The 24,081-nt window shown below is 47.2% G+C and overlaps 3 protein-coding genes and 4 long non-coding RNA genes across 7 annotated transcripts; all 7 read left to right on the forward strand.

Annotated features, from left to right (window-relative positions):
• Positions 1 to 1,516: 1,516 nt before the first annotated feature.
• On the forward strand, positions 1,517 to 11,578 carry LOC119134640 (macrophage mannose receptor 1-like; the record flags this gene model as incomplete). The annotated part of the gene is made up of 20 exons (XM_037271476.1): positions 1,517 to 1,557; positions 1,645 to 1,733; positions 3,344 to 3,549; positions 3,615 to 3,721; positions 3,904 to 4,025; positions 4,096 to 4,158; positions 4,235 to 4,390; positions 7,974 to 8,056; positions 8,552 to 8,666; positions 8,745 to 8,795; positions 8,871 to 9,038; positions 9,255 to 9,368; positions 9,441 to 9,542; positions 9,804 to 10,012; positions 10,086 to 10,198; positions 10,373 to 10,494; positions 10,569 to 10,631; positions 10,723 to 10,878; positions 10,991 to 11,079; positions 11,543 to 11,578. Coding segments are annotated over exons 1-20 (2,205 nt in total), but the record flags the coding sequence as incomplete, so codon positions are not given.
• Positions 5,044 to 6,899, forward strand: LOC119134519. Its single transcript, XR_005100358.1, has 3 exons — positions 5,044 to 5,132; positions 5,211 to 5,261; positions 6,815 to 6,899. It is a non-coding gene; the product is annotated as an uncharacterized LOC119134519 (long non-coding RNA).
• A 953-nt stretch (positions 11,579 to 12,531) lies between the features above and the next one.
• On the forward strand, positions 12,532 to 13,168 carry LOC119134521. Its single transcript, XR_005100359.1, has 3 exons — positions 12,532 to 12,582; positions 12,652 to 12,687; positions 12,994 to 13,168. It is a non-coding gene; the product is annotated as an uncharacterized LOC119134521 (long non-coding RNA).
• Positions 13,169 to 13,308: 140 nt separating this feature from the next.
• LOC119134518 lies at positions 13,309 to 13,845 on the forward strand. Its single transcript, XR_005100357.1, has 3 exons — positions 13,309 to 13,398; positions 13,593 to 13,714; positions 13,787 to 13,845. It is a non-coding gene; the product is annotated as an uncharacterized LOC119134518 (long non-coding RNA).
• Positions 13,846 to 13,953: 108 nt separating this feature from the next.
• Positions 13,954 to 22,662, forward strand: LOC119134641 (macrophage mannose receptor 1-like). The gene is made up of 11 exons (XM_037271477.1): positions 13,954 to 14,091; positions 14,204 to 14,292; positions 17,413 to 17,533; positions 17,753 to 17,788; positions 17,870 to 18,037; positions 18,136 to 18,255; positions 18,324 to 18,434; positions 21,673 to 21,705; positions 21,773 to 21,988; positions 22,217 to 22,363; positions 22,520 to 22,662. The coding sequence occupies exons 1-11, from the start codon at positions 13,998 to 14,000 to the stop codon at positions 22,660 to 22,662; spliced, it is 1,278 nt and encodes a 425-aa protein (XP_037127372.1). The 5' UTR covers positions 13,954 to 13,997.
• On the forward strand, positions 19,729 to 20,656 carry LOC119134516. The gene is made up of 4 exons (XR_005100355.1): positions 19,729 to 19,773; positions 19,860 to 20,015; positions 20,136 to 20,224; positions 20,621 to 20,656. It is a non-coding gene; the product is annotated as an uncharacterized LOC119134516 (long non-coding RNA).
• Positions 22,663 to 22,818: 156 nt separating the features above from the next.
• On the forward strand, positions 22,819 to 23,832 carry LOC119134514 (cysteine-rich secretory protein LCCL domain-containing 2-like). The gene is made up of 6 exons (XM_037271239.1): positions 22,819 to 22,884; positions 22,959 to 23,082; positions 23,158 to 23,212; positions 23,283 to 23,349; positions 23,419 to 23,666; positions 23,743 to 23,832. The coding sequence occupies exons 1-5, from the start codon at positions 22,834 to 22,836 to the stop codon at positions 23,554 to 23,556; spliced, it is 435 nt and encodes a 144-aa protein (XP_037127134.1). The 5' UTR covers positions 22,819 to 22,833; the 3' UTR covers positions 23,557 to 23,666; positions 23,743 to 23,832.
• The last annotated feature ends 249 nt before the right edge of the window (positions 23,833 to 24,081 follow it).

The following is a 24,081-nucleotide window of genomic DNA, read 5'->3' on the forward strand; positions in this document are numbered from 1 at the left end:
TTTTTTTCTTTTGCGCATCTTAAACACAGTGGCTGTAAATGTAAAAACATCTTTTTTATCATTACGATCAATCAATCAAGAGCAAATAATAAATTCTCAAAGTTAGCTTGTGCGTCTGGGTGACGCTAGTTGAAGGGAAGACTCTTCGATATGGCGGTGGGGCCGGGCCATCATTTATGGGCTACAACCCAATTCAGTTGTATAGATGTTTTTTTAAGTCAACAAAATCCACCACACAATGTCATAGAACACCTTTTTTGCATCAAAGTTCTCGTTCCCGTGCCTAACGTTGGGGTATACCATTGCATGTTCAACCGCCCGCCCCCCGCACTCATTGACGTTGATAGAGTCCAATGTCGCTTCATGCCTGCATGACGTTAGGTGTACCAAAGAGGTGGAGCCAGTGAATTGAACGACGGACAGAAAAAAGCTGAAAAAGCTCGGATACGAAAACGAAAGGCTTTATGCTGCCAAGTGTGCCAAGCTCACAAATATGTTTTCAAGAAGACCAACCGCAGAGGAAAATGGTAAAGAGCCAGGGTTAGGGGCTTAGGGCACAGCACGGGCTAATTCGTATGCTAATATCATTCTTGGATGCTCTCCTAGCTATTCACCTTGCATTTTAGAAGATAAATACACTGTATATGCTTTTAGTCATGGAAAATAATATTAATGATGCAATCATCAGCGGATGTTTGGGAATATTTGTCATTTTTCACACGTCCTGAGTGTTGTTGAACAGAGGCTGTGATGTACCGAAGTCAAATTCCTTGTTTGGCACGCTCAAACGTGGCGAATAAAAAATCTTGAACATAATTCAACTGCTACAGTAGCCTATTTGTTCTATATTTTAATGATGTATCATCTTTTATTTTCTGTTATAGTCACCCATGGTCAGCGCTTAAATATAGTGGAGTCAAGTGACGCGGCGGTATTCCACTATTCTGTGCGCCTGCCATTGGGCCGGTTGGATTTGAAACTCCCGGGCTGGAAAATGGTCCCAGCACGCCATTGGACACCCCAACCCCTTGGCTAAAAACCGCCGGTGCCTTTTAGGAAGCCATCCTTCCTGCTACGTGACAACCTGCTCATTTGCCTTTTTTCGCAAGCAACCGCCCCTGATGTGGTGAGAAAATGTCAGCTGATTAAGTGAGCCAATGTTTTTGATCTTTTAGTCAGTCGACATTGTCATGAGCTGCTTCCACTTTGACTGATGTCGAGTAAAAAAAAAAAAAAAAAAAAAAAAATACTTTTACACATGACTTGGCTTCACTTTAAAACGTAGGTTGAGGGGACAACCTTTGGGGTCACCTCAACCTACGTTTTAAAGTGACCCCAAAGGTTGTCCCCTTTTTTTGCTTGCGTCCCCCCTTTCCCATAGCGAATAAAATCAGTGGTGTCCAAAGTCTGGACAAAGGTGGCCAAAATGATATCGCGTTCCATCGCTCAAAGACGCGCACACGTACAGAGCGTCTCCGCGGGAACGCGCTCTTCCAACGGTGCGTTACTCGCGAAGATGGGGGCCGAGCAGCCGCAGCAGCAGCCGCAGCCGAGCGAGTGAGCGAGCGCCTGTCGAGCGGGCGGCTGTCCTTGTTTCGAGCGGAACGAGTGCGTGCACCACACCGAGATTTCTGCGTTCAATAGCCTCGAGGCCATGATGACCCCGCCGGCCGCGCGCCTGGCGCTGGTTCTTCTGTCTTGCGTTGTATGGATGTTGTACAGCTGCGCAGACGGTGAGTACAAAATGTACAACTTAATGACAACTTTGGAAGAACGTGTGTGGTTCGGATGGCAGTGCGGATCCGCCGCCGGGTTCAAAATTGGACCGACTTAGGAAGCTGGGTGAATTGGTCTCAACTATGGGGCGTTTTGGCATTTGAGGAGTTTTTGGACTGTTCTGCGCAAAAGAGTTTGGCTTGGTTTTCAACCCAAATTCAGTCCACTTTTTGGACCCAAATGGAGTTCTTTTCAAATGGATGTAACAGCGCTTGCTCTTGTGCACGTAATCTTTGTGTTGTGAGTGCAAAGAGTCTTTTTTACCTGGTTTTATGCCATTTTAACAAGCTGACATTGATTGGGAGACACAATGGCACATTCATACCCCACTCCCCCCTCCCTCGCCCAAATGCGCACGGCAACTCGAGAGAAAGAAGTTTGCGAGGAAACGAATCTTAGAATGATTCCGGAACTGAAGTGACAGAGCAGAAGAAAATGATTGTAATGGTTAAATATGAACATGCGAGAACCCCAATATCACAGGGAGGATGATATACAGCAAGTCCTCAATATCGACATGTATCCAATATGTTTGGGGAGTAAAAGAGCCCCAGTGAGGACAAAACGGTGTATCACTTTGTTGGAAAGGCAAACTCCGTTTTTCTCCTCACATACTGTCTCGGAAATAAGCAAAGGTTGTACTTAAGAGTAATGACGATGTCCGTCCGGTCTGCAACAAAAGTCGTTTAGTCAATGTGGCGCTAAGCACAAGTGATCAAATAATCATTTGAATAGTGATGGAGTGTATCCAGAGCCCTCCCTGCTCTCTTTTTACCACCAAACAATGTTTCATATCGAATAGGACATGCAACCGACACAATTAGAGGAGCGAATATATCATTTGATGTTAACGTGGCACTTGTTTGTCCATCCCTCCAAACAAAATCAACCAAAACGTCATATGGGCTACTGGCTACGTATATAGCGACGTGCACACGCGTAAGTTAGCAACACAACAGCACCACTATTGGCTTTAATATTTGCAACCGCACATTGCATTTTTCTTATTCCCCCCAAAAAAAAGAAAAAAAGAAAGGGGCAAATACGTTGCACTGGAGCGTGTGTGGGCGGTGGGGCAAAGGAAGTGATAGTCACGAAGATTTGTTACAAGAGGCGTGAAATTCCAACACGTCTTCTTTTGCATAGATTTACCAAAAGATACTTTGACATTGATGAAAATAAAAAATAAAAAGTTGGAAGTGGAATTTGTTGACTTCTAGCGCCATCCTGTGGGCAGGAGTTGAGTTAAAAAAAACAAAAAACTTTTTCTCTCCCCGAGTGGCGGCAGAATGACAGAAGTGGACTGTATTTCTTCCCTTTTTAGACATGTGCAACAGTCCTTGAAATCATTCAGTTTCTTGAAACTGTTATCTCGTGACAAAAATGTGTCTTGTTGATTTTTTGGGTGAATACATTATTTTAGTTTGTTTATTTCATATTATTGTCAGTCATGCAGGTGACGCAATTTGAAAACGACTAATTTTGACTTCATTCTTGTCTGTTTGCTGAATTTCTCCTTTTCACCAAATGCTGAAAAATGACCAAGGCAACTTTGCTGTTTCATCAGAATCAATCAAGGCATGTGACAACGGATGGACTCTTCACGGCTCCCACTGCTACAAGAAGTCCGGGACAACCAACGGTTGGCAGGGGGCTCGTTACGACTGCGCCTTAGAGGGCGCCGACCTTGTTTCCATCACCGACGAGACCGTGGAAGACTTTGTGAAGGGGCAGATGGGCGACAAGGCGTTCTGGATCGGACTCTCCAATCTGGTAAGACCAAAGTGCTGTTGGCTCGCCCTTGGTACGCCATTGACAACAGTGATTGGTTTCGGCAGAACTGCGATGAGGATTGGTGTGAATTTTCGGGAGCAAAGGAGCTGACTTGGTCCAACACCAGTATGACGCCGGACTACACCAACTGGGACACGCGTCAAAAGGGAAGGTAAGAAGGTCACCTCTTTGCGTTCTTTGTCCGGCAAGATGCACAGGAACATTTTGAAACCCTTTCCAAAAATGTGTGAGCAGGTTCAAAAACAGTTTTGTTTTCTTTTTATCCGAAAAGAGGAGAATCAACTCCAATTTGGCTTGTTGTGTGTCTCGTTTCTCCCCACTTTTCCCCGACAGCTCCAACGTTGCTTCCTGCGCCTACGTCAACCAAGGTGTGCAGGACGACAGTCAGCCTGGCAAGTGGAGACATGGATCGTGCGGATCCTCACTGGCGTACATGTGCGAGCGGCCGCTCGACGGTAAGTCTGAACCCCCGTTGTAATGTTGACGCTGAAAGAAGCAAAGCGCAACTACGTCATCTTTCTGCAGCCTGCTCGAATGGACGTACCTGTTTCCACAAAGAATCTGCTTCCATTTACTATCAACTGGAGAGTAAGTGGCAGCGGCGCTTCTTTTCACACCGCACCATCTTTTTGTGCTTTTCTAACGAGGTTCTTTTGGGTTTCAGCTTCCTTCTGCGACTCTGGCGACTTCCTGTACAACGACTCGTGTTACCATTTTGGGAAGACACGTAAAACCTGGCAACCGGCTGAGGATTTCTGCAAGAACAAGGGAGGTCACCTGGCCAGCGTCCACTCACAGGTTGACGGACAATTTTTGGCTGGTGAGCGAGCGCCAAGGCAAAATGAGCAGGCCAGCAATCGACCCGCAATGTTTCGCAACAAGTCTTTGTTCTGCTCTCCTCAAGCTCACGCGCGAGCTGCTTGGAGTTGGCTGGGACTCAAGAGGAACAATGGCAAATTTGAGTGGAGCGACGGATCATCCACAGTAAGTGACAAGTGTGCAACAGATCGAGGTTCAAAAAAAGAGGGCAAAACTTAAAGTGTCATTTGAGCAGAACAAAGTTGTGCTGAATTAGGAGGACAAATCTGACAAGAATGCTCTCCCTGTCAAATGGTTTGATTTGAATTTGACTTGCCTTGAGTCATGTTACAAGACAAACGTTTTTTTTCATTTTATGACGATTCAAATGATCATTTAGAAGGAAAAAACAATCAAGTGATCAGTAGAATCAAAGTGCACCTTTCATTTTCCAGGGAAACATTTGTTGATTGAAAAGTGTCAGTCTGAATATGGCAACAATTCTGATTGTTAGAAAGCGGTTATGAAAATGAATTGGAGAGATTTAAATCAATAAAGTGACTGAAGGAATTAGCTGGAAAGCCATCTGAGCAGCTGCAACACCTAACACGCTCAAGTCACGCCCACCCGCTGTGTCCTACCTCCGCAGAATGATGTCCTGTGGTATCCAGGAGGCAAAGGTAACGACTGCGCCCAATTGCTTCACGATGGTCAACTTTACACGTTATCTTGCAGCGAGGTTAACCCACCCATCTGTCAAAAAGGTCAGAAAGTCGCGACCTCTCATTTGCCCTTTGTCTTCTGGTTGCTCTCTCATATTTGATCCTCTCACGTCCTTACAGGCAAGGCCAGAGATTCCTTCGAGTTTCGTTTGGCGCCGACATCAGAATCAGGTGGGAGTCCCACACAGGGCCGCTTTTTGCTAAGGGTAATATGGGCGACCGCTCAGGGCGCCATACACGTGGGGGGGGGCACGAGCACTCTCAAAAAAAAAAATCTCTTTTTTAGCTGACTCACTTCCAACTCAAATCTGTTCAATGGGCATTGGGGCGCCCTTATTGTCGCGTGATGTCAATTTGCTGCTGAGAGTGGTGTCGTGTCGTGGTGTTTTCGTTCGTTCTTCGTGCGCGCGTGTCAGAAGAGCAGCCTCCTCTCGCCCGCCCGCCCCTCCCTCCCCTGCTCCGTGAAGGCAAGGGGGGGGGACAGCAGAGGCCGGAGAGGAAAAGCAAAGGGAGGGGGGCGGGGGGGGATTCCAACGCCACACAACTGCTTCCAAATGAATTGCCTTTCACTAATCCAAATAATAATACGACCTATTGTTAGGCTACGGATTTTAGTTATTGATCTGACTCCAAATTGCGATCAACACTCCACACAAAAGTTATTACGTCCTAATCCACACACTGGTACACCTAACAATTTTGCGAGTTCGTTCTGTCAAAGAGAAGCCCAGTAGATCAATTAGGCTGAATTTACCAATTGTTTAATCCTGACAAAGCAAACTAATACAGGCGCCTGGGTCCCCCGGGTCCCTCACACTAAGATTCGTGTGTTCTTGTGACCATCAAGAGACAACACATTCTTCCGGGTTGCCCAGTTTTAAAGAAACACAATATGAATATTCAAGCATGCAAAATATCGTGTGGTGATTGGTCGATGGTCGATGGTCATCTCCTCCTCGTTTGGGTTTTCCCCTGCTCAGCACAGGTGTCTGGACCACAACGAGTTGTTATTCGCGTTCCCCATCGGCCTTGAGATGTCCTCCCTGTCTGGACATCCTGTTCCACAATACTTTGAAGAAAACAAATTCATGTAGTCTGCACATTCCTTTCCACTTATTAAGCGACCACACTACTACTAGAAATTATATTGATATGATTATATGTGTCTAACGCACCCTTAATCAATTGTGTTTGCAAACTGCCGAAAGTACATTTCCCTTTACTATCCACCTGTAATCAATTTGGTGATGCGAACATTTGACACAGAAAAAAGAAAAAAGAAATGAAAAAAAACGGACAGTGCACGCACGACGTTATGGCCGCATTACTGTTTGCGACGAAAGCATGTCAGACAGAAGTTGACTGAATTTCCTCCATCCTTTGACATGTCCTTGAAATTATTCAGCATCTTGAAAACGGTTGATGACTATCGTGAGAAGAAAAAAAAAGTGCCTTGTTGATTTTTTGTGGATAGATGATTTCAGAATCAGAATTGGCTTTATTGACCAACTTTGTGCACGGCCAACAGGCAATTTGACTCCGGCTGATCTCAGCCTCTGCCCAACGCTTAAGTTCCACTTGATTGATCTCATATTGTCAGTCATGCAGGTGACGCAATTTGGCAACAACTGAATTCGGCCGACTTCCTTCTTGTCTGTTTGCTCAATTTGTGTTTTTTCCCCAAACGCTGACAAATGACCAAGGCAACTTTGCTCTTTCATCAGGACCAATCATTCCTGAGCCAACATGTAACGCAAAAGTCGGATGGACTCTTCACGGCTCCCACTGCTACAAGAAGATGGCGCCAACCAACGGTTGGCTGGGCGCTCGTTACGACTGCCTCTGGGAGGGCGGCGACCTTGTTTCCATCACCTCCAAGGATGAGGATGACTTTGTGAAGAGGCAAATGGGCGACAAGCCGTTCTGGATCGGACTCTCCAATCTGGTAAGACCAAAGTGCTGTTGGCTCGCCATTGCTACGCCATTGACAACCGGGATTGGTTTCGGCAGAAGTGCGACGAGGACTGGTGTTGGTTTGTTGAAGCGGGAGAAAAGGAGCTGACGTGGTCCAACACCAGTATGACGCCGGACTACACCAACTGGGACCCGCGTCAAGATGAACGGTAAGAAGGTCACCTCTTTGCGTTCGGTGTCAGGAGAGATGCACAGGAACACTTTGGAACCCCTTTCCAAAAATGTGTGAGCAGGTTAAAAACAGCTTTTGTTTTCTTTTGATCCGAAAAGAGGGAAAAAAAAATCCAAATTGGCTTGTTGTGTGTCTCTTTTTCCCCCACTTTTCCCCGACAGCTCCAACGTTGCTTCCTGCGTGTACGTCAACCAAGGTGTGATCCCCTACAGTCAGCCTGGCAAGTGGAGACATGGATCGTGCGGATCCTCCTTGGCATATATGTGCAAGTGGTCGCCCGATGGTGAGTCTGTCTCTTCTTGGGATGTTGATGCTGAAAGGAGGAAAAGTTGCAATCACGTCGTCCTCCTGCAGACTGCCCGGACGGATGGCCGTGTTCCTACAAAGACTTGGGTTTCCGTTACAATCGAGTTGAGAGTGAGCGGCAGCGACGCTTCTTCTTTCTACACCCGCAGCGTCTCGTTGTGGTTGTCTCATGAGTTTCTCTTGGGTTTCAGCTTCTTTCTGCGACCCTGGCGAGTTCCTGTACAAGGACTCGTGTTACCATTTTGAGGGGACACATACAAACTGGGAAGCGGCTGAGAATTTGTGCAAAGGCAAGAAAGGTCACCTGGCCAGCGTCCACTCACAGGTTGACGGGCAATTTTTGGCTGGTGAGCGAGCGCCAAGACAAACTGAGCAGGCCATCATTCGAGCCGCAATGTTTCACAACAAGTCTTTGTTCTGCTCTCCTCAAGCTCACATGCGACCAGGATATTGGTCTTGGCTGGGACTCAGCCGGAACCATGGCGACTTGGAGTGGTGCGACGGATCAACTACAGTAAGTGACAAGTGTGCAACAGATCGAGGTCCAAAAAGTTGTCAATTGGCCTGAATGCAGCCGTCATGTTAGAGGGCAAAGGTTAAAAAGTGTCCTTTGAGCAGAACAAAGTTGTGTTGAATTAGGAGGACAAATCTGACAAGAATGCTCTGCCTGTCAAATGGTTTGATTTGAATCTGACTTGCCTTGAGTGGTGTTCCAAGACAAACCGTTTTTTCCATTTTATGAGGATTCAAATGATCATTTAGATGGAAAAAACAATGAAGTGATCAGTAGAATCCAAGTGCACCTTTCATTTTCCAGGGAAACATTTGTTCATTGAAAAGTTTCAGTCTGAATATGGCAACAATTCTGATTGTGAGAAAGCGGTTATGAAAATGAATTGGAGAGATTTAAATCAATAAAGTGACTTTGAAGGAATTTGCTGGGAGGCCATCTGAACAACTGCAACACCTAACACGCTCAAGTCCCGTCCGCTGTGTCCTTCCTCCGCAGTATGACGCCCCGTGGTATCTTCCGAAATTTCCATATGCCTGCTCCAAATTGACGACTGCTGCTGAAGTTTACATAGACACTTGCGATACCCTTCGTCCATCCATCTGTCAAAAAGGTCGGAAAGTCACGACCTCTCATTTGCCCTTTGTCTTCTGGTCGCGCTCTCATATTTGACCCTCTCACATCCTTGCAGGCAAGGCCAGAGATTCTCTTCCGCTTCTCCCAGCGCCGACATCAACATCAGGTGGGCGGGCGTCCAACCCTGCAGCCCACGTGCAAAATCCTGTTTGCTCTCAAGTGACCCAAGTCTCGCTTGCAGGCAAGAGCGCAAAGTGCGGCTGGTGGCAGGAAAACCCCGCCAACGACTTCTGCTACCTGATCGACTCCAAGGCCACCAAGACCTGGAAGGAGGCGCGAGACAAGTGCGCCCGCCTCAGCGGCAACCTGCTCGGCTTCGCCGACTCGCAGGAACACGCCTTCATCCAAGGTAGGCTGTTCAATGTGCTTAATGAAAGAATCCATGCGGGAGAAAGTGGAATCGAGGGAGCACCAAAGGAATCACTTTTTGCCAAGTTTCTTTCATTCCAAAGAAAAGCTTGTGGCCCCCAGCGACAAGGACACGAGCCAGACGTCATCTGCACGGTTAAGTGTTTCGCACATGTACCTGTGAGATGTTTCAACCGTGTTTACCTTTGACCCGAAGGTCTTCTGCCAAACGCTTCCTCTTTGTGGTTGGACACCAACGACACCACGGTTGAAGATGGCAGCGAGCAGTCGGCCCAATCCTCATCCAATTCCGTCCAGTTGGCCGCCCCAGGTTGGTCTAAAACCTGGCCGGAAAATGTCCATTTCCGTGGAGGAGCGCTGAGCATCCGCCGTCTCCTTCCAGGTAACCCCTCCGGCCGACGCTGCAACTCCTTACTCGGTGGCGAGGGCGGCCGGGGAGTCGGCGATTGCGAGAAGAAGCGCGGCTACGTCTGCAAGAGACGAGGTAAGACAGGGTGCTCGGTCCATTCTGCCCAACGCGTGTCATCAGATCGGAGGACCGAAATGGCGATGGTTCGTTTTTTGGTCTGATGTCAGTGCTGATGCAGGTGACGCAATTGGCTGAAACGGAATAAAAGGCGAGCTCTGCTTGTTTGTCGCAGATCCTCATTTCACCAAATACAAAAAACATAGCGCTCTTAACGTCAGAATAGTCCCAAAACGTTGGACATGTAACAATGACAATAAAGATCTATTCTATTCTCAGTCATTCAGACATGTGATAGGACCAAAGGGTGGCGCCGCTTCGGCTCCAACTGCTACAAGAAGATGGAGACCACCAACGGTTGGCTGGGGGCTCGTTACGACTGCGTCTCGGAGGGCGGCGACCTGGTCTCCATCGTCTCGCCTTACGAGGAAATCTTTGTGAAGAAGCAAATGGGCAACAAGCCCTTCTGGATCGGACGCTCCAATCTGGTGAGGCGCAAGCAAGTGGCAGTTGGCTGGCTACTGGTAGTTAGTTGACTGACAACGGGTTTGGACTCTGCAGAACTGCAACGAGACCTGGTGTCAGTTTTTTCAAGCGGGAGAAATGAAGCTGACTAAGTCCGACACCGTTGTGATGCCGACCTACGCCAACTGGTACTCAGGTCAAGACAGAAGGTAAGAAGGTCACCTCTTCGTGTCCGTTCATTGACAGGCGGGCGGGGCACACGGCGAGTTGATGGAACCCGTCTGCAAAACCTGAGCGAGCGCACAGGGAAGACGAGCAAGGAGCCTTCAAATTGGCCCCTTTGTGGGATGTGTCTCTCGCTTTTCACGGCTTCTCCCCGACAGCGCCGACGTTGCATCCTGCGCGTACGTCAACCAAGGGGTGCACCTCTCCAGTCAGCCTGGCAAGTGGAGACATGGCTCGTGCGGATCCTCCTTGGCGTACATGTGCAAGCGGTCGCCCGACGGTAAGTGTGCACGTCCGTTGTGATGTTGACGCACGCTGAGAGGAGAAAAACACAATCACCTCATTCTCCTGCAGCCTGCCCGGAGGGACGGCTGTGTTCCTACAAAGACTACGAACTCGGCGTCAGTCGAGTGGAGTGTGAGTGGCAGCGACGCTTCTTCTTTCTTTTCACACCCGCACCGTGTCGTGTGGTTGTGGTTTTCGAATTGGTTTTTCTTTTGCTTTTCAGCTTCCTTCTGCGACTCTGGCGAGTTACTGTACAAGGACTCTTGCTATCACTTTGAGGGGAAGGAGCGCACTTGGAAGGAGGCCGAGAAGTTCTGCCAAGACTGGAAAGGTCAACTGACCAGCGTCCACTCACTGGTCGATGGCCAATTCTTGGCTGGTGAGCTTCGAGACAAACTGCCGATGCCAGCAACTGTCCCCCGGCCCTGCACAATGTCTGCCGCGTTTGAATGCTCTTCTTGTGCTCAATTGCTTTTTGTCATCTCCTCCAGCTCACGCGCCATATGTAGGAGGATCGCAATCTTGGGTGGGACTCAGGAAGAACACGGACAAGTTTGAGTGGAGCGACGCAACACCTGCAGTAAGCGGAACGGTTTGGAGCCGTCTGCAAAGGTTGTCACTGGCCCAGAATGAAGGTGTCATATCGGAAGGCTCATTTTAGCAGAACAAATTTGGACTGAATTAGAAGGAAAAAAAACGACATTTGGTCCTGTTAGAGGAATAGAAAAATGCTCAAGGTGTAAATCAGCTGGAGCATTCACGAGCACAACGTTGGGGTTCTTTGAAAATAATATAGTAGTCATTCCCTGGAAAAGTTGAATGAGATCCTAAATGATCAAAGTGCAGAAGTTCACAGGTCAAAGTGGGACTTTTAGGAGAATAAAATGAAAACGGTTTGAGTCTGAAACTCAAATTGTGCTTTAACTGGAAAATAGTTGTAAATTGACAACAATGAGATATATTTGCTTTGAGAAAATATTGACGAGTAGGAGGAAAAAGGACTTTGGGAAAAAATGTGCTCACGTCTGGCGTGTCGTCCGCAGGGCAAGATCGAGTGGGTCCCACACAGGCCGGCAGGACGTGGTGACTGCGCTGCCTTGTCGCAGACTGGACAACTTGAGACCTGGCCCTGCACCAAAAGTCAGCCATTCATCTGTAAAAAAGGTCCGCAAATGAGACGAGCGCTCACTTTGCACTTCACTTTCATAATAATCATAAGAATATTAAAAATCAGCATCACAAATAAATATAATCAATGATAACTAATAAATTAAGAAATGCATAAATGCACAAATCAATCAATCAATTGAACGGACAAGCAAATAAAGAAGTAAATAAATTCATTTATAATGCACTTTACATTTTAAGGCAAATCTAAGAGTGCTAATGTGTCCTCTCTTTTCCTTACAGCCAAGGTCCGAGACTTTCTTCTTCCTCCGCCGCCAGGTGGGCTTCCCATCCGCCAGTCGACGTGTGTTCGTTCGTCGCCCGTTTGCCCTCAAGTGACTCGACTCTCGCTTGCAGGCTGGAGTGCAAAGTGCGGCTGGTGGCGGGACCGACCCTCCTCCGACTTCTGCTACCTGATCCAGCGCAGGCCAACCAAGGCCTGGAAGGAGGCGCGAGACGACTGCCTTCGCCACGGAAGCGACCTACTCAGCATCACCGACTCACATGAACAGGCATTCATACAAAGTAGGCTGTCCGTCTGTCTGGTCGCAATCAGGGCTGTTGAATTCCCCCAACGTGGAGTGTTTCAAACTTTTGTTGCACACCAGTTACCTCCAAAGATATCTACACTTCTCTGCCAAGCGCTCCCTCTCTGTGGTTGGGCGTTAACAACGTCACGAAAGACGGCAGCAGGTGGACTGACGGATCCCCGTTGGGTTACGTCGTCACGGACGGAGGTGGCTCGAAAACCCAATCGATGTTTGTCTGCGAGGAATGGAGCTGAGCATCTGTCGTCTCTTTCCAGTTGACCCCGGCGACCTCTCTGCTGCGTCCTGTCTTTCCTTTCTCGCAAGCAACGGCCGCTGGAAGTTTGACAATTGCCGGAAGAAGAGAGGCTACATCTGCAAGAAAAGAGGTAAGACGCGGCGACGCCCGGCCGATTCTCACAACGTGCTGACTCGCTTCTTGGGCTTTTGTCTTGCAGGAAACATTCCAAAACCGCCGCAGCAGCCTCATGACGGTACGTCTCCTTGAACGGTGACTTCCAACGACGGGAGACAAAAATGACGACGCTTGTCTTCTTCTTTTATTTTCCTAGCGTAAAGAATTGAGGCTGTAAGCTATTGAGGGTTATGCAAGATCAACCGCTCGTGGTTGAGCTATGTTGCGATTTAATGGTGACTATACCATGGGTGACTCGTCCATTAGCGAAATGATCACGTTGGCAAAAGCTGAATTCGGCCGGCTGCATTCTTGTCTGTTTGCTGAATTTGTGTTTTTCACAAAAAGCTGTAAATTGACCAAGACAATTTTGCTGTTTCATCAGTATTAGCCGATCGTGAGTCGCCATGTGACACAGTCAACGGATGGAGTTCTCACGGCTCCAAGTGCTACAAGAAGATGGAGAAAACCAACGGGTGGCTGGGGGCTCGTTACGACTGCCTCTGGGAGGGCGGCGACCTTGTTTCCATCACCTCCAAGGACCAGGAAGAGTTCGTGAAGAAGCAAATGGGCGACAAGCCCTTCTGGATCGGACTCTCCAATCTGGTAAGACCAAAATGCTAGCGGCCGTTGGCTGGCTATTGCTACGCCATTGACAACGGTTTTGGACTCTGCAGAACTGCGACGAGGCCTGGTGTCAGTTTACCGGAGCAGGAGAAAAACTGCTGACTTGGTCCGACACCGGTGTGACGCCTACCTACACCAACAGGGACTCGCGTCAAGACGGAAGGTAAGAAGGTCACCTCTTTGCGTCCTTTCATTGTCAGTCAGGGCACATGGCGAGATGATGGAACCCATTTGCGAAATTTGAGAGAGCACATGTATTGACGTAAAATTGTCTTTTGCCGAGAAAGATGGGAAAAGCCTCCGATTTGGACCGTTTGTCCGAGGTGTGTCTCATTTTTCCCCACTTTTCCGCGACAGCTCCAACGTTGAGTCCTGCGCCTACGTCAACCAAGGTGTGCACTTCTCCAGTCAGCCTGGCAAGTGGAGACATGGATCGTGCGGATCCTGCTTGCCGTACATGTGCGAGAGGTCGCCCGATGGTAAGTGTGCACGACCGTTGTATTGTTGGCGGTGAAAGGAGGAAAAAATGCAATCACGTCGTCGTCCTGCAGACTGCCCGGTGGGTCGGCTGTGTTCCTACAAAGACTACGTATTGGGCTACCATCGAGTGGAAAGTGAGTGGCAGCGACGCTTCTTCTTTCTTTTCACACCTGCAGCGTCCCCTTGTGGTTTTGTAATCCATGTTTCTTGCCGGCTTCAGCTTCCTACTGCGACACTGGCGACTTCCTGTACAAGGACTCTTGCTATCACTTTGAGGGGGTGATGCGAACTTGGGAGGGGGCCGAGACATTCTGCGGAATATGGAAAGGTCACCTGGCCAGTGTCCTCTCATGGGACGAGGGCAAATTCTTGGCTGGTGAGCGCCAGGGTCAAACTGCCGATGCCAGCTATCGCAACCCCCCCCCCCCAGCGTTTCCCAACGTATGACACGTTTGAATGCTCTTCTCGCTTTTTGTGATTTCCTCAAGCTCACGCGCCATATGCAGGAGGATACCAATCTTGGGTGGGACTCAAGAAGAACAAGGGCAACTTTGAGTGGAGCGACGCAACACCTACAGTAAGCGAAACGTTTAGAGCAGTCTGCAAAAGTTGTCACTGGCCCAGAATGAAGGTGTCATATCAGAAGGCAAAAAGTCCAAGTGAGGACAAAAGCCAAATTTTCGCAAAACAATTATCTAGGAGGAACAAAAGTTCGACTTTGGCTAGAATGCTCATCATGTTGTTCCAAGAAGAGATAAATGATAATAAATGATTCAAGCGACCACCTGCCAGTGTTTGCAGTGATCCAGGACTGTACAAAGAAAAAAAAGGATGCTATAACTTTTAAAATGTGTAGAATGAACTCTGGTAATTCATTTAACTCATTCAAAAATGATCTTTTAACACAAGACTGGAAAAAGGTATATGTGGGTGATGTAAATGAAGCCTACAACACATTCATGGCCATTATATCCGAACTTTATGACAAACACTGTCCTCTTGTAAAGAAAGCAGTTAAACTAAATTCAGTGGAAAAACCATGGCTGACAAAGGGAATCTTAAGTGCTTGCAAGAAGAAAAACCTATTATACAAAGATTTCTTAAAGATAAGAACAAAGGAAGCTGAATTAAAATATAAGATCTACAAAAACAAATTGATTAAAATAATGAGAAACAGTAAAAGGGACTACTATAGCAAGATAATGGAGGAAAACAAGAGTAATACAATAATAACATGGAAAGTGTTAAATGAGATTATTAAAAACAGAACTGGAAAGCCAGGATATCCTTCTTACTTTGTAAACAGTAATAACATAACTATAAATGATCTTACTATGATTGCTGAGGAGTTTAATGATTACTATGTTGGTATTGGGCCTACTTTGGCAGAGGAAGTAGCAAAAAAAGGGAGTACAAGTGACCTACTTAAGGATGTACCCATAGCCGAAAGTATGGTTCTAAGGGGAACGAATGAGAAGGAAATAATAGAAATTGTTAGAGAACTTAAAGGTAAAAAGTCAACCGACTGTAACGGGATAGATATGTCACTTGTTAAAAATATTATTGAATGTGTGGTGAAACCCCTTACACATATCTGCAACCAATCTCTGACAAATGGTGTTTTTCCGAGTGAAATGAAAACTGCTAAAATGATTCCGATATATAAAGCTGGAGACAAACATATATTCTCAAATTACAGACCAATATCTCTACTCCCACAATTCTCCAAAATATTAGAAAAAATATTCTATAAAAGGCTTGATGATTTTATTACAAAACAAAATATTCTGTGTGACCAACAGTATGGATTTCGGAAAAATAGGACCACCACACTAGCTTTGTTAGATTTCGTAGCTGAAATAACTACAGCTATTGAAAATAGACGATATGTTGTAGGTGTTTTCTTGGATCTTAAAAAGGCTTTTGATACTGTAAATTATGAAATACTGTTAACAAAACTTGAAAGATATGGGATACAAGGTATGTCACTCACTTGGTTAAACAGTTATTTATCAAACAGGACTCAATATGTGCAACTTATGGACTGTAAATCAAAACTACAGCAGGTAAAGTGTGGGGTTCCTCAGGGCTCAATATTAGGCCCCTTGTTATTTATTTTGTATGTCAATGATATATGCAAGGTCTCCAGGTTACTCAAGGCCGTAGTTTTTGCAGATGACACAAACCTGCTTTGCAGTGGGGAGGACCTGGATCAACTACTGGATACTGTGGGAATTGAAATGGAAAAATTACAGAGTTGGTTTGATACAAATAAACTAACACTAAATTTAAGTAAAACAAAGTATATTATATTTGGAAACCGTCCGACCAACACAGACAAAATTCTTACAATAAATAATATAGAAATAGAAAGAGTAAATGAAGTAAAATTTCTTGGAGTGCTTATAGATAATAAATTAAGTTGGAAACCACATATAATGTATATCAAATCAAAAATTTCAAAATCACTAGCAGTATTATATAAAGTAAAAGACCTTATAAATCAGTCATCATTATATTCCTTGTACTGCTCCTTCATACTCCCATACATTATGTACTGTGTGGAGGTGTGGGGCAATACATACAAAACAAACACAGATCCAATCTTCATTCTTCAAAAGAAAGCAATACGACTTGTAAATAATGCTGATTATAGAGAACCATCTAACCCTCTCTTTATTAAATTGAACTCACTGAAATACAACGACCTAGTCGACTTTAAAACCATCCAACTCATGTACAAAATAAAAAATAATCAATTACCAAACAGTATCCAGAGGTTGTTTGAGTGGAGGGAAAGTACCCATTATTTAAGAGGAACACATATGTTTAAAAGAGATTTGGTGAGAACAAACTTAAAGTTACATTGTATAACAGTTAGAGGTGTGGAACTATGGAACACCAGCAGTGACGAATTAAAGAACTGTAGTACCTTACCTAAGTTTAAAAAAATGTATAAGGACAAAATATTGACGGGATACCGTAACATGCTGTGAAGTTGTTTAAGTTGCTTTTGTATTTTAATGAGAAAATATATAGTATATATATATATATGTATATATATATATATATATATAAATATATATATGTATAAAATGTATATATGTTTTTTTTCTTTAATATATTGACTATGGACAATTTCTTGACAGAATTAAATAGAAACATGTAGTTACATGGGGTAGAGTCAGATAAGCTTAGGCTTCCTTCTACTCCCTTTTTGAACAAATATGATTTTACGATAAAGGAAAATTATAATGCAATATCTTTTTTCTTTTATATTCTATTGTACTATGGAGTTATCATTTTTCTGTATTTTTATTTTTTTCTTGTATTTCTTTAATGTTCGAAATAAACGTTTAAAAAAAAAAAAAAAATATTGAAGGTGTTAATCAGCTGGAGCAATAACAAGGATAAATTTGTGAAGTTATGAGAATAAAATCGAATGAAGTGAAAAAATAAATCATATATGGTTGAAGTGCAGAATTTCACAGGTCAGTCGCTCATTTCTGAGAATATATAATTGAGTTTGAAACTCAAGTTGTGATTTAAGTGGAGGGAAATTGTCCAATGAATTCAAGTCATGCTGTGGGAAAGTGTTGATTAGTGGGAGGGGAGAGGACTCATCATTTTGGAGCAAATGCGGTGGTGGCGAGCGAGACCAAACGCGCCAAAGTCACGTCTGGCGTGTCGTCCGCAGGGCAACATCGAGTGGGTCCCAAACAGGCCGGCCGGACGTGGCGACTGCGCTTCCTTGTCGCAGACTGGAAAACTTGAGGACCGGCCCTGCACCAATGCTCGGCCATTCATCTGTAAAAAAGGTCAGCAAATGACGACCACTTACTTTGCACTTCTCAATAATAATAATGATAATCATAATAATCATAATAATTAATTAATACATAAAATTAATTAATGCATAATAAAAATTAAAAAACAAATAAATAAATAAATGTATATCAAATTTCATTTGAAAGGCACTTGACATTTTAAGGCAAAGCTAAGAATGCTAACGTGTCCTCTCTTTTCCTTCCTTGCAGCCAAGGTCCAAGACTTTGTTCTTCCTCTGCCGGCAGGTGGGCATCCCACTCGGCAGTCGACGTGCGGTGGTCTCTCGTCGCCCGTTTGCCCTCAAGTGACTCGACTCTCGCTTGCAGGCTGGAGTGCAAAGTGCGGCTGGTGGCTGGAGCGATCCTCCTCCGACTTCTGCTACCTGATTCAACGCAAACGCACCAAGATGTGGGAGGAGGCGCGAGACGACTGCCTTCACCGCGGAGGCGACCTGCTCAGCATCGCCGACTCACAAGAACACACCTTCATACAAGGTAGGCTGTCTGTCTGTCTGTCCGGTTGCAATCAGAGCTGTTGAATTCCCCCAACTGTTTCAAACTCTTGCTACACATTTGACCATTTACCTCCAAAGGTATCTACACTTCTCTGCCAAGCGCTCCCTCTCTGTGGTTGGGCGTCAACAACAACGTCACGAAAGACGGCAGCGGGTGGACTGACGGATCCCCGTTTGGTTACGTCGTCATGGACGGAGGTGGCTCGAAAACCCAATCGATGTTTGTCTGCGAGGAATGGAGCTGAGCATCTGTCGTCTCCTTCCAGATAACCCCGGTGACCCCTCTGGTGCGTCCTGTCTTTCCCTGCTCACAAGCAACGGCCGCTGGAAGTTTGACGATTGCCGGAAGAAGAGAGGCTACATCTGCAAGAAAAGAGGTAAGACGCGGCGACGCCCGGCCGATTCTCACAACGTGCTGACTCGCTTCTTTGGCTTTTGTCTTGCAGGAAACATTCCAAAACCGCCGCAGCAGCCTCATGACGGTACGTCTCCTTGAACGGTGACTTCAAACGACACAAGACAAAAATGACATGACGACGCTTGTCTTCTTTTTTTATTTTCCTAGCGTAAACAATTCAGGTTGTAAGCGAATGAAGGTTGTGCAAGATCAGCTGCTCGCCGTTCAATTGTGGCTATACCATGGGTGACTAGCCCATGAGCTAAATAATCATTTGTGGCAGCCCGAGTTGGTTCTTTGAGATCATTCAGCATCTTGAACCTGGCCTTGTTTATCTCTTGTGACTGTATTCTTTCAGGCTAATAGCCTTCAATGCCCGTGTCCTTCTAAAGACTTGTCAGTTGTGGATTGACAGTCAAGCAGGCGACGCAATTTGGCAAAAACTGAATTGGGTCGACCGACTGCATTGTTACCTGTTTGCTGAATTTCTGCTTTTGACCAAACGTTGAAAAATGACCAAGGCATCTAACTTTGCTGTTTTCTCAGCATTGATCGATCCCAAGGCATTATGTGACGCCAAAAACGGATGGAATCCTCACGGCTCCAACTGCTACAAGAAGGCGGAGACGCACAACGGTTGGCTGGGGGCTCGTCAGGACTGCCTCTGGGAGGGCGGCGACCTTGTTTCCATCACCTCCAAGGGCGAGGAAAGCTTTGTGAAGAAGCAAATGGGCGACAAGCCCTTTTGGATCGGACTCTCCAATCTGGTGAGACGCAAGCACAGGCTGCTGTTGGCTCGCTACCGGTAGTTGACTGACAACCGGGATTGGTTTCGGCAGGACTGCAACAAGGACTGGTGTCAGTTTTTTGAAGAGGGAGAAAAGAAGCTGACTTGGTCCGACACCGGTGTGACCCCGGCCTACGCCAACAGGGACTCGCGTCAAGACGAAAGGTAAGAAGGTCACCTCTTTTCGTTCTTTCATTGTCAGGCGGGGGCACAGAGAAAGAAAGGAAAACCGTTTCTCGGGTGTGTATGTTTTTTTTTATGACTTATCTCTACAGCTCCAACCTTCAGTCCTGCGCCTACGTCAACCAAGGTGTGCACTCCTCCAGTCAGCCTGGCAAGTGGAGATATGGCTCGTGCGGATCCTCACTGGCGTACATGTGCAAGCGGTCGCCCGATGGTAAGTGTGCACGTCCGTGTCGATGTTGACGCTGAAAGGAGGAAAAAATGCAATCACGTCGTTCTCCTGCAGACTGCCCAGAGGGACAGCTGTGTTCCTACAAAGACTACGTATTGGGCTACCATCGAGTGGAAAGTGAGTGGCAGCGACGCTTCTTCTTTCTTTTCACACCTGCAGCGCCCCCTTGTGGTTTTGTAATCCATGTTTCTTGCCGGCTTCAGCTTCCTACTGCGACCCTGGCGACTTCCTGTACAAGGGCTCTTGCTATCACTTTGGGAGGATGGAGCGCACTTGGAAGGATGCCGAGAAGTTCTGCCAAGAATCGAAAGGTCACCTGGCCAGCGTCCTCTCATGGGACGAGGGCAAATTCTTGGCTGGTGAGCGCCTGGGTCAAACTGCCGATGCCAGCTAAACCCCCCCCCCCACACACACACACCACCGTTTCCCAACGTCTGACACATTTGAATGCTCTTCTCGCTTTTTGTGATTCCCTCAAGCTCACGCGCCATATGTAGGAGGATTGCAATCTTGGGTGGGACTCAAGAAGAACAAGGGCAACTTTGAGTGGAGCGACGCAACACCTGCAGTAAGCCAAACGTTTAGAGCGGCCTACAATAGTAGTCAAAAGTTAGACTTTGCAAAGAATGCTCGTCATGTTCCAAGAAGAGATAAACATTGAAGGTGTTAATCAGATGGGGCATTAACAAGGACAAGTTGTGAAATTATGAGAATAAAGTTGAATGAAGTGAAAAAATAAATCATATATGGTTGAAGTGCAAAGTCGCTCATTTCTGAGAATATAAAATTGAGTCTGAAACTCAAGTTGTGATTTAAGTGGATGGAAATTGTCCAATGAATTCAAGTCATACTGTGGGCAAGTGTTGATTAGTGGGAGGAGAGAGGACTCCTCATTTTGGAGCAAATGCAGTGGTGGCGAGCGAGACCAAACGCGCCAAAGTCACGTCTGGCGTGTCGTCCGCAGGGCAAGATCGAGTGGGTCCCAGACAAGCCAACCGGACGGGGTGACTGCGCTGCCTTGTCACAGACTGGACAACTTGAGGACCGGCCCTGCACCAATGCTCGGCCATTCATCTGTAAAGAAGGTCAGCAAATGACGACCACTCACTTCGCACTTCTCAATAATAATAATGATAATGATAAATAAATAAATCATGAAAATAAATAAATAAATAAATAAATAAATTTCATTTGAAAAGCACTTTACATTTTAAGGCAAAGCTAAGAGTGCTAATGTGTCCTCTCTTTTCCTTCCAGCCAAGGTCCGAGACTTTCTTCTTCCTCCGCCGCCAGGTGGGCGTCCCACCCGCCAGTCGACGTGTGTTCTCTCGTCGCCCGTTTGCCCTCAAGTGACTCGACTCTCGCTTGCAGGCCGGAGTGCAAAGTGCGGCTGGTGGCTGGAGCGACCCTCCTCCGACTTCTGCTACCTGATCCAACGCTGGCACGCCAAGAATTGGGAGGAGGCGCGAGATGACTGCCTTCACCGCGGAGGCGACCTGCTCAGCATCGCCGACTCACAAGAACATGCATTCATACAAAGTAGGCTGTCCGTCTGTCTGGTTGCGATCAGGGCTGTTGAATTCCCCCAACGTGCACTGTTTCAATCTCTTGTTCCACATTTGACCATTTACCTCCAAAGGTCTGTACACTTCTCTGCTAAGCACTCCCTCTATGTGGTTGGGCGTCAACAACAACATCACGAAAGACGGCATCGGGTGGACTGACGGATCCCCGTTTGGGTACATCGTCGTGGACGGAGGTGGCTCAAAAACCCAATCGATGTTTGTCTGCGATGTTGCGGAGGTATGGAGCTGAGTATCTGTCGTCTCCTTCCAGGTGATCCCGGTGACCTCTCTGGTGCGTCTTGTCTTTCCTTACTCACAAGCAACGGGCGCTGGAAGTTTGACAATTGCCGGAAGAAGAGAGGCTACATGTGCAAGAAACGAGGTAAGACGCGGCGACGCTCGGCCGATCCTCACAACGTGCCGACTCGCTCCTATGGCTTTTGTCTTGCAGGAAACACGCCAAAACCGCCGCGGCCTCATGACGGTAAGTCTCCTTTAACGTTGGCTTCAAGGGACCCGAGACATAAAATGACACGACGATGCTTTGGCAGGCTTTAAGGAGATCCTTGTCTGCGACAAGCATTCTGCTGACCTCGTGTGTGAGGCTGAGGGTCAGAAGCAAAGCCGCATCACTATCCAGTCCGCCTTTTACGGTCGGGGGAGTGACAACGTTTGCCAGGAGGACGCAGACTCAAACGACGACTACTCAAACGACGACTACTCAAACGACGACTACTCATTCGACGACGACGACTCATTGGAAAACGGTAAGAGCTGAGAATCCACCATTTGCCAATGAAGGCATTTGTCCGCCTACCTCTGAAGGCCCATTCAACGCGTTTCGCTTGGTTTTCTCCTGAAAGTCTCCAAAAAACTTTGGCCTGCTACAAAACTTCATGAAAATGAAGCAATGCTTACAAACCGTTCAGATGCTCGTTTGGTTCCTCATTCCAGTGCATCAATGCCCATACTCACCAATGTGTTGTAACTTGCAGAGACCACCTGCTCAGTGGAAGGCATCGTCCCTCTCTACAGGAAAATGTGCAACAGCCAGCAAAAATGCCACATTGAGGTTTCGGAGGACGAGTCCTGCCCTGCCCCCTCCAAATATCTGCAGATGGTCTATAGCTGTGAACAGAAAGGTGGGATTCACGCCTCGCCATCTTCCGCTCTGCACTGAATCTAGGACTCTTCACATTCCCAGAAAAACAATGCAAGGAGTCCCACAAGGGGCTCCATGGCCAGATTTTTATTTGACGCATCCGTTCCGAATTCAAATGACTTTTGGCTGTCCTCAGTGTGTCTCGACAGTCTGGGCATCGCCGACGGCAGCGTCGCAGACTCTTCCTTCAAAGCCTCCTCCTCAATGGAAGACGCCACCCCAGATAAAGCCCGCCTCAACGGGGAGTCCTGCTGGAAGCCGTCAAAAAATGGTGCCTAGAAAATTGACCGCTTGGCACTTTGGTCTCCTCCTGAGCGTTCTTTTGTCCACCCCCCTCCAGTCCTCGGCAGCTGGATCCTGGTGAACCTCAGCTACACGAGAAAGGTGACTGCGATCGTGACCCAGGGCTGCAATAGCACCGATATACGCTCCTGGAACATCCCACTTGAGATGAGACTGAGCGTTGATAGGAAGAAGTGGACCAAACACCCGGACGGGAAGGTGAGCCAATGGAGTCGACCGCGACCTCATCCTCCCATCTTGTCACAACAAACAAGGAAACATTCGATTTCTAGTTCATCGGCGGTGGGACTCATCTGCTTGAGACGCCCGCGTTCGCTCAGTACGTCCTCATCCTGCCGCTGGAGAATCGTCCAGAATTTGGCCTCCGCTTTGACATCTTGGGATGCGCGCATGAAGGTGAAATCCGCCGCTTTGGTTGCCCAAAACAACAACCGCAAAACATGCCACGAACTCTCGCCTTTTGTCCGACAGATGAGACGACCTGCGCCAGAAAGTTCAACAGCGTCCGCTTCACCGATTCGATGACGTGAGTCACGCCTGACACGATGTTTCATGACCGCCTGTTGTCAATTTCACAACATGTGTGTCTTCTGCAGGTTCTACTGTCCGCCCAGGTGTGGCAAAGAGGAACACTTTGTCGCTGGAACATTGGTCTACTCGGAGGTAGGGGATTGCCTGAGCCCACCCACCGGTCGACGTCTCGTCCGTGACTGCAACTTTGTGTAAATGCAGGACTCGCACATCTGCGCGGCCGCCATTCACGCCGGCGTCATCCGGAACGACATCGGAGGAGATTGTATTGTGATGAGAGCTCCCAAACAGCAAGTCTACACGGGCTCCACCGGGAACAGGATCACCTCCAGACAGTGAGTGGTCGACCTTCACGGAAAAGTCCCATGAAGAGCCACCGGCTAATTAGCGCTTTACTATTTGCAGTTTGAACGACCCGCTGGGTGTGTCTCACACCTTTGCGGACGGGGGTGAGTTCAAAAACCATTTGTTTATCTCACGCTAACTGTCATGACGACTACGACTCACACGGGGTCTCGCCTGCAGAGCCCAGATGCGCGGCACCTGACTGGGAGGAGTTTGCCGGGTTCTGCTACAAAACGTTTGAGGGCAAAAAGAAATGGGATGATGCGCAACTCGTCTGCCGTAGTCTTGGTGCCGAACTGGTGTCCATCCGCACCGAGATGGAGCAGGCGTCAGTGAAAAATGTCTCCCACCTTGGTGCGCATCCCGACCGTTAATTAACAGTCCCCGTCAACATCTGAGAACCGGATGAGAGCTCTGTTCCCTCCCATCAGAAACCAGCGACATGTGGACCGGACTGAACGACCTGGCGCTTCCCGGCACGTTGGTGTGGTCGGACCGCCACCAGGTGACCTTCACCCA

Source organism: Syngnathus acus, chromosome 15, assembly GCF_901709675.1.
Source record: "Syngnathus acus chromosome 15, fSynAcu1.2, whole genome shotgun sequence".
In the NCBI taxonomy this organism is placed as follows: domain Eukaryota; kingdom Metazoa; phylum Chordata; class Actinopteri; order Syngnathiformes; family Syngnathidae; genus Syngnathus; species Syngnathus acus.

Excerpts from the sequence above, each read along its gene's own strand:
- LOC119134641 (XM_037271477.1), top strand. The coding sequence starts at position 13,998 with ATGCGAACTTGGGAGGGGGCCGAGACATTCTGCGGAATATGGAAAGGT. Across the intron at positions 18,038-18,135 it reads AGAACACACCTTCATACAAG|GTATCTACACTTCTCTGCCA; the intron begins GTAGGCTGTCTG and ends TTACCTCCAAAG. Across the intron at positions 18,435-21,672 it reads CTACATCTGCAAGAAAAGAG|GAAACACGCCAAAACCGCCG; the intron begins GTAAGACGCGGC and ends TTTGTCTTGCAG.
- LOC119134514 (XM_037271239.1), top strand. The coding sequence starts at position 22,834 with ATGAGACTGAGCGTTGATAGGAAGAAGTGGACCAAACACCCGGACGGG. Across the intron at positions 22,885-22,958 it reads CCAAACACCCGGACGGGAAG|TTCATCGGCGGTGGGACTCA; the intron begins GTGAGCCAATGG and ends TTCGATTTCTAG. Across the intron at positions 23,350-23,418 it reads GAACATTGGTCTACTCGGAG|GACTCGCACATCTGCGCGGC; the intron begins GTAGGGGATTGC and ends GTGTAAATGCAG.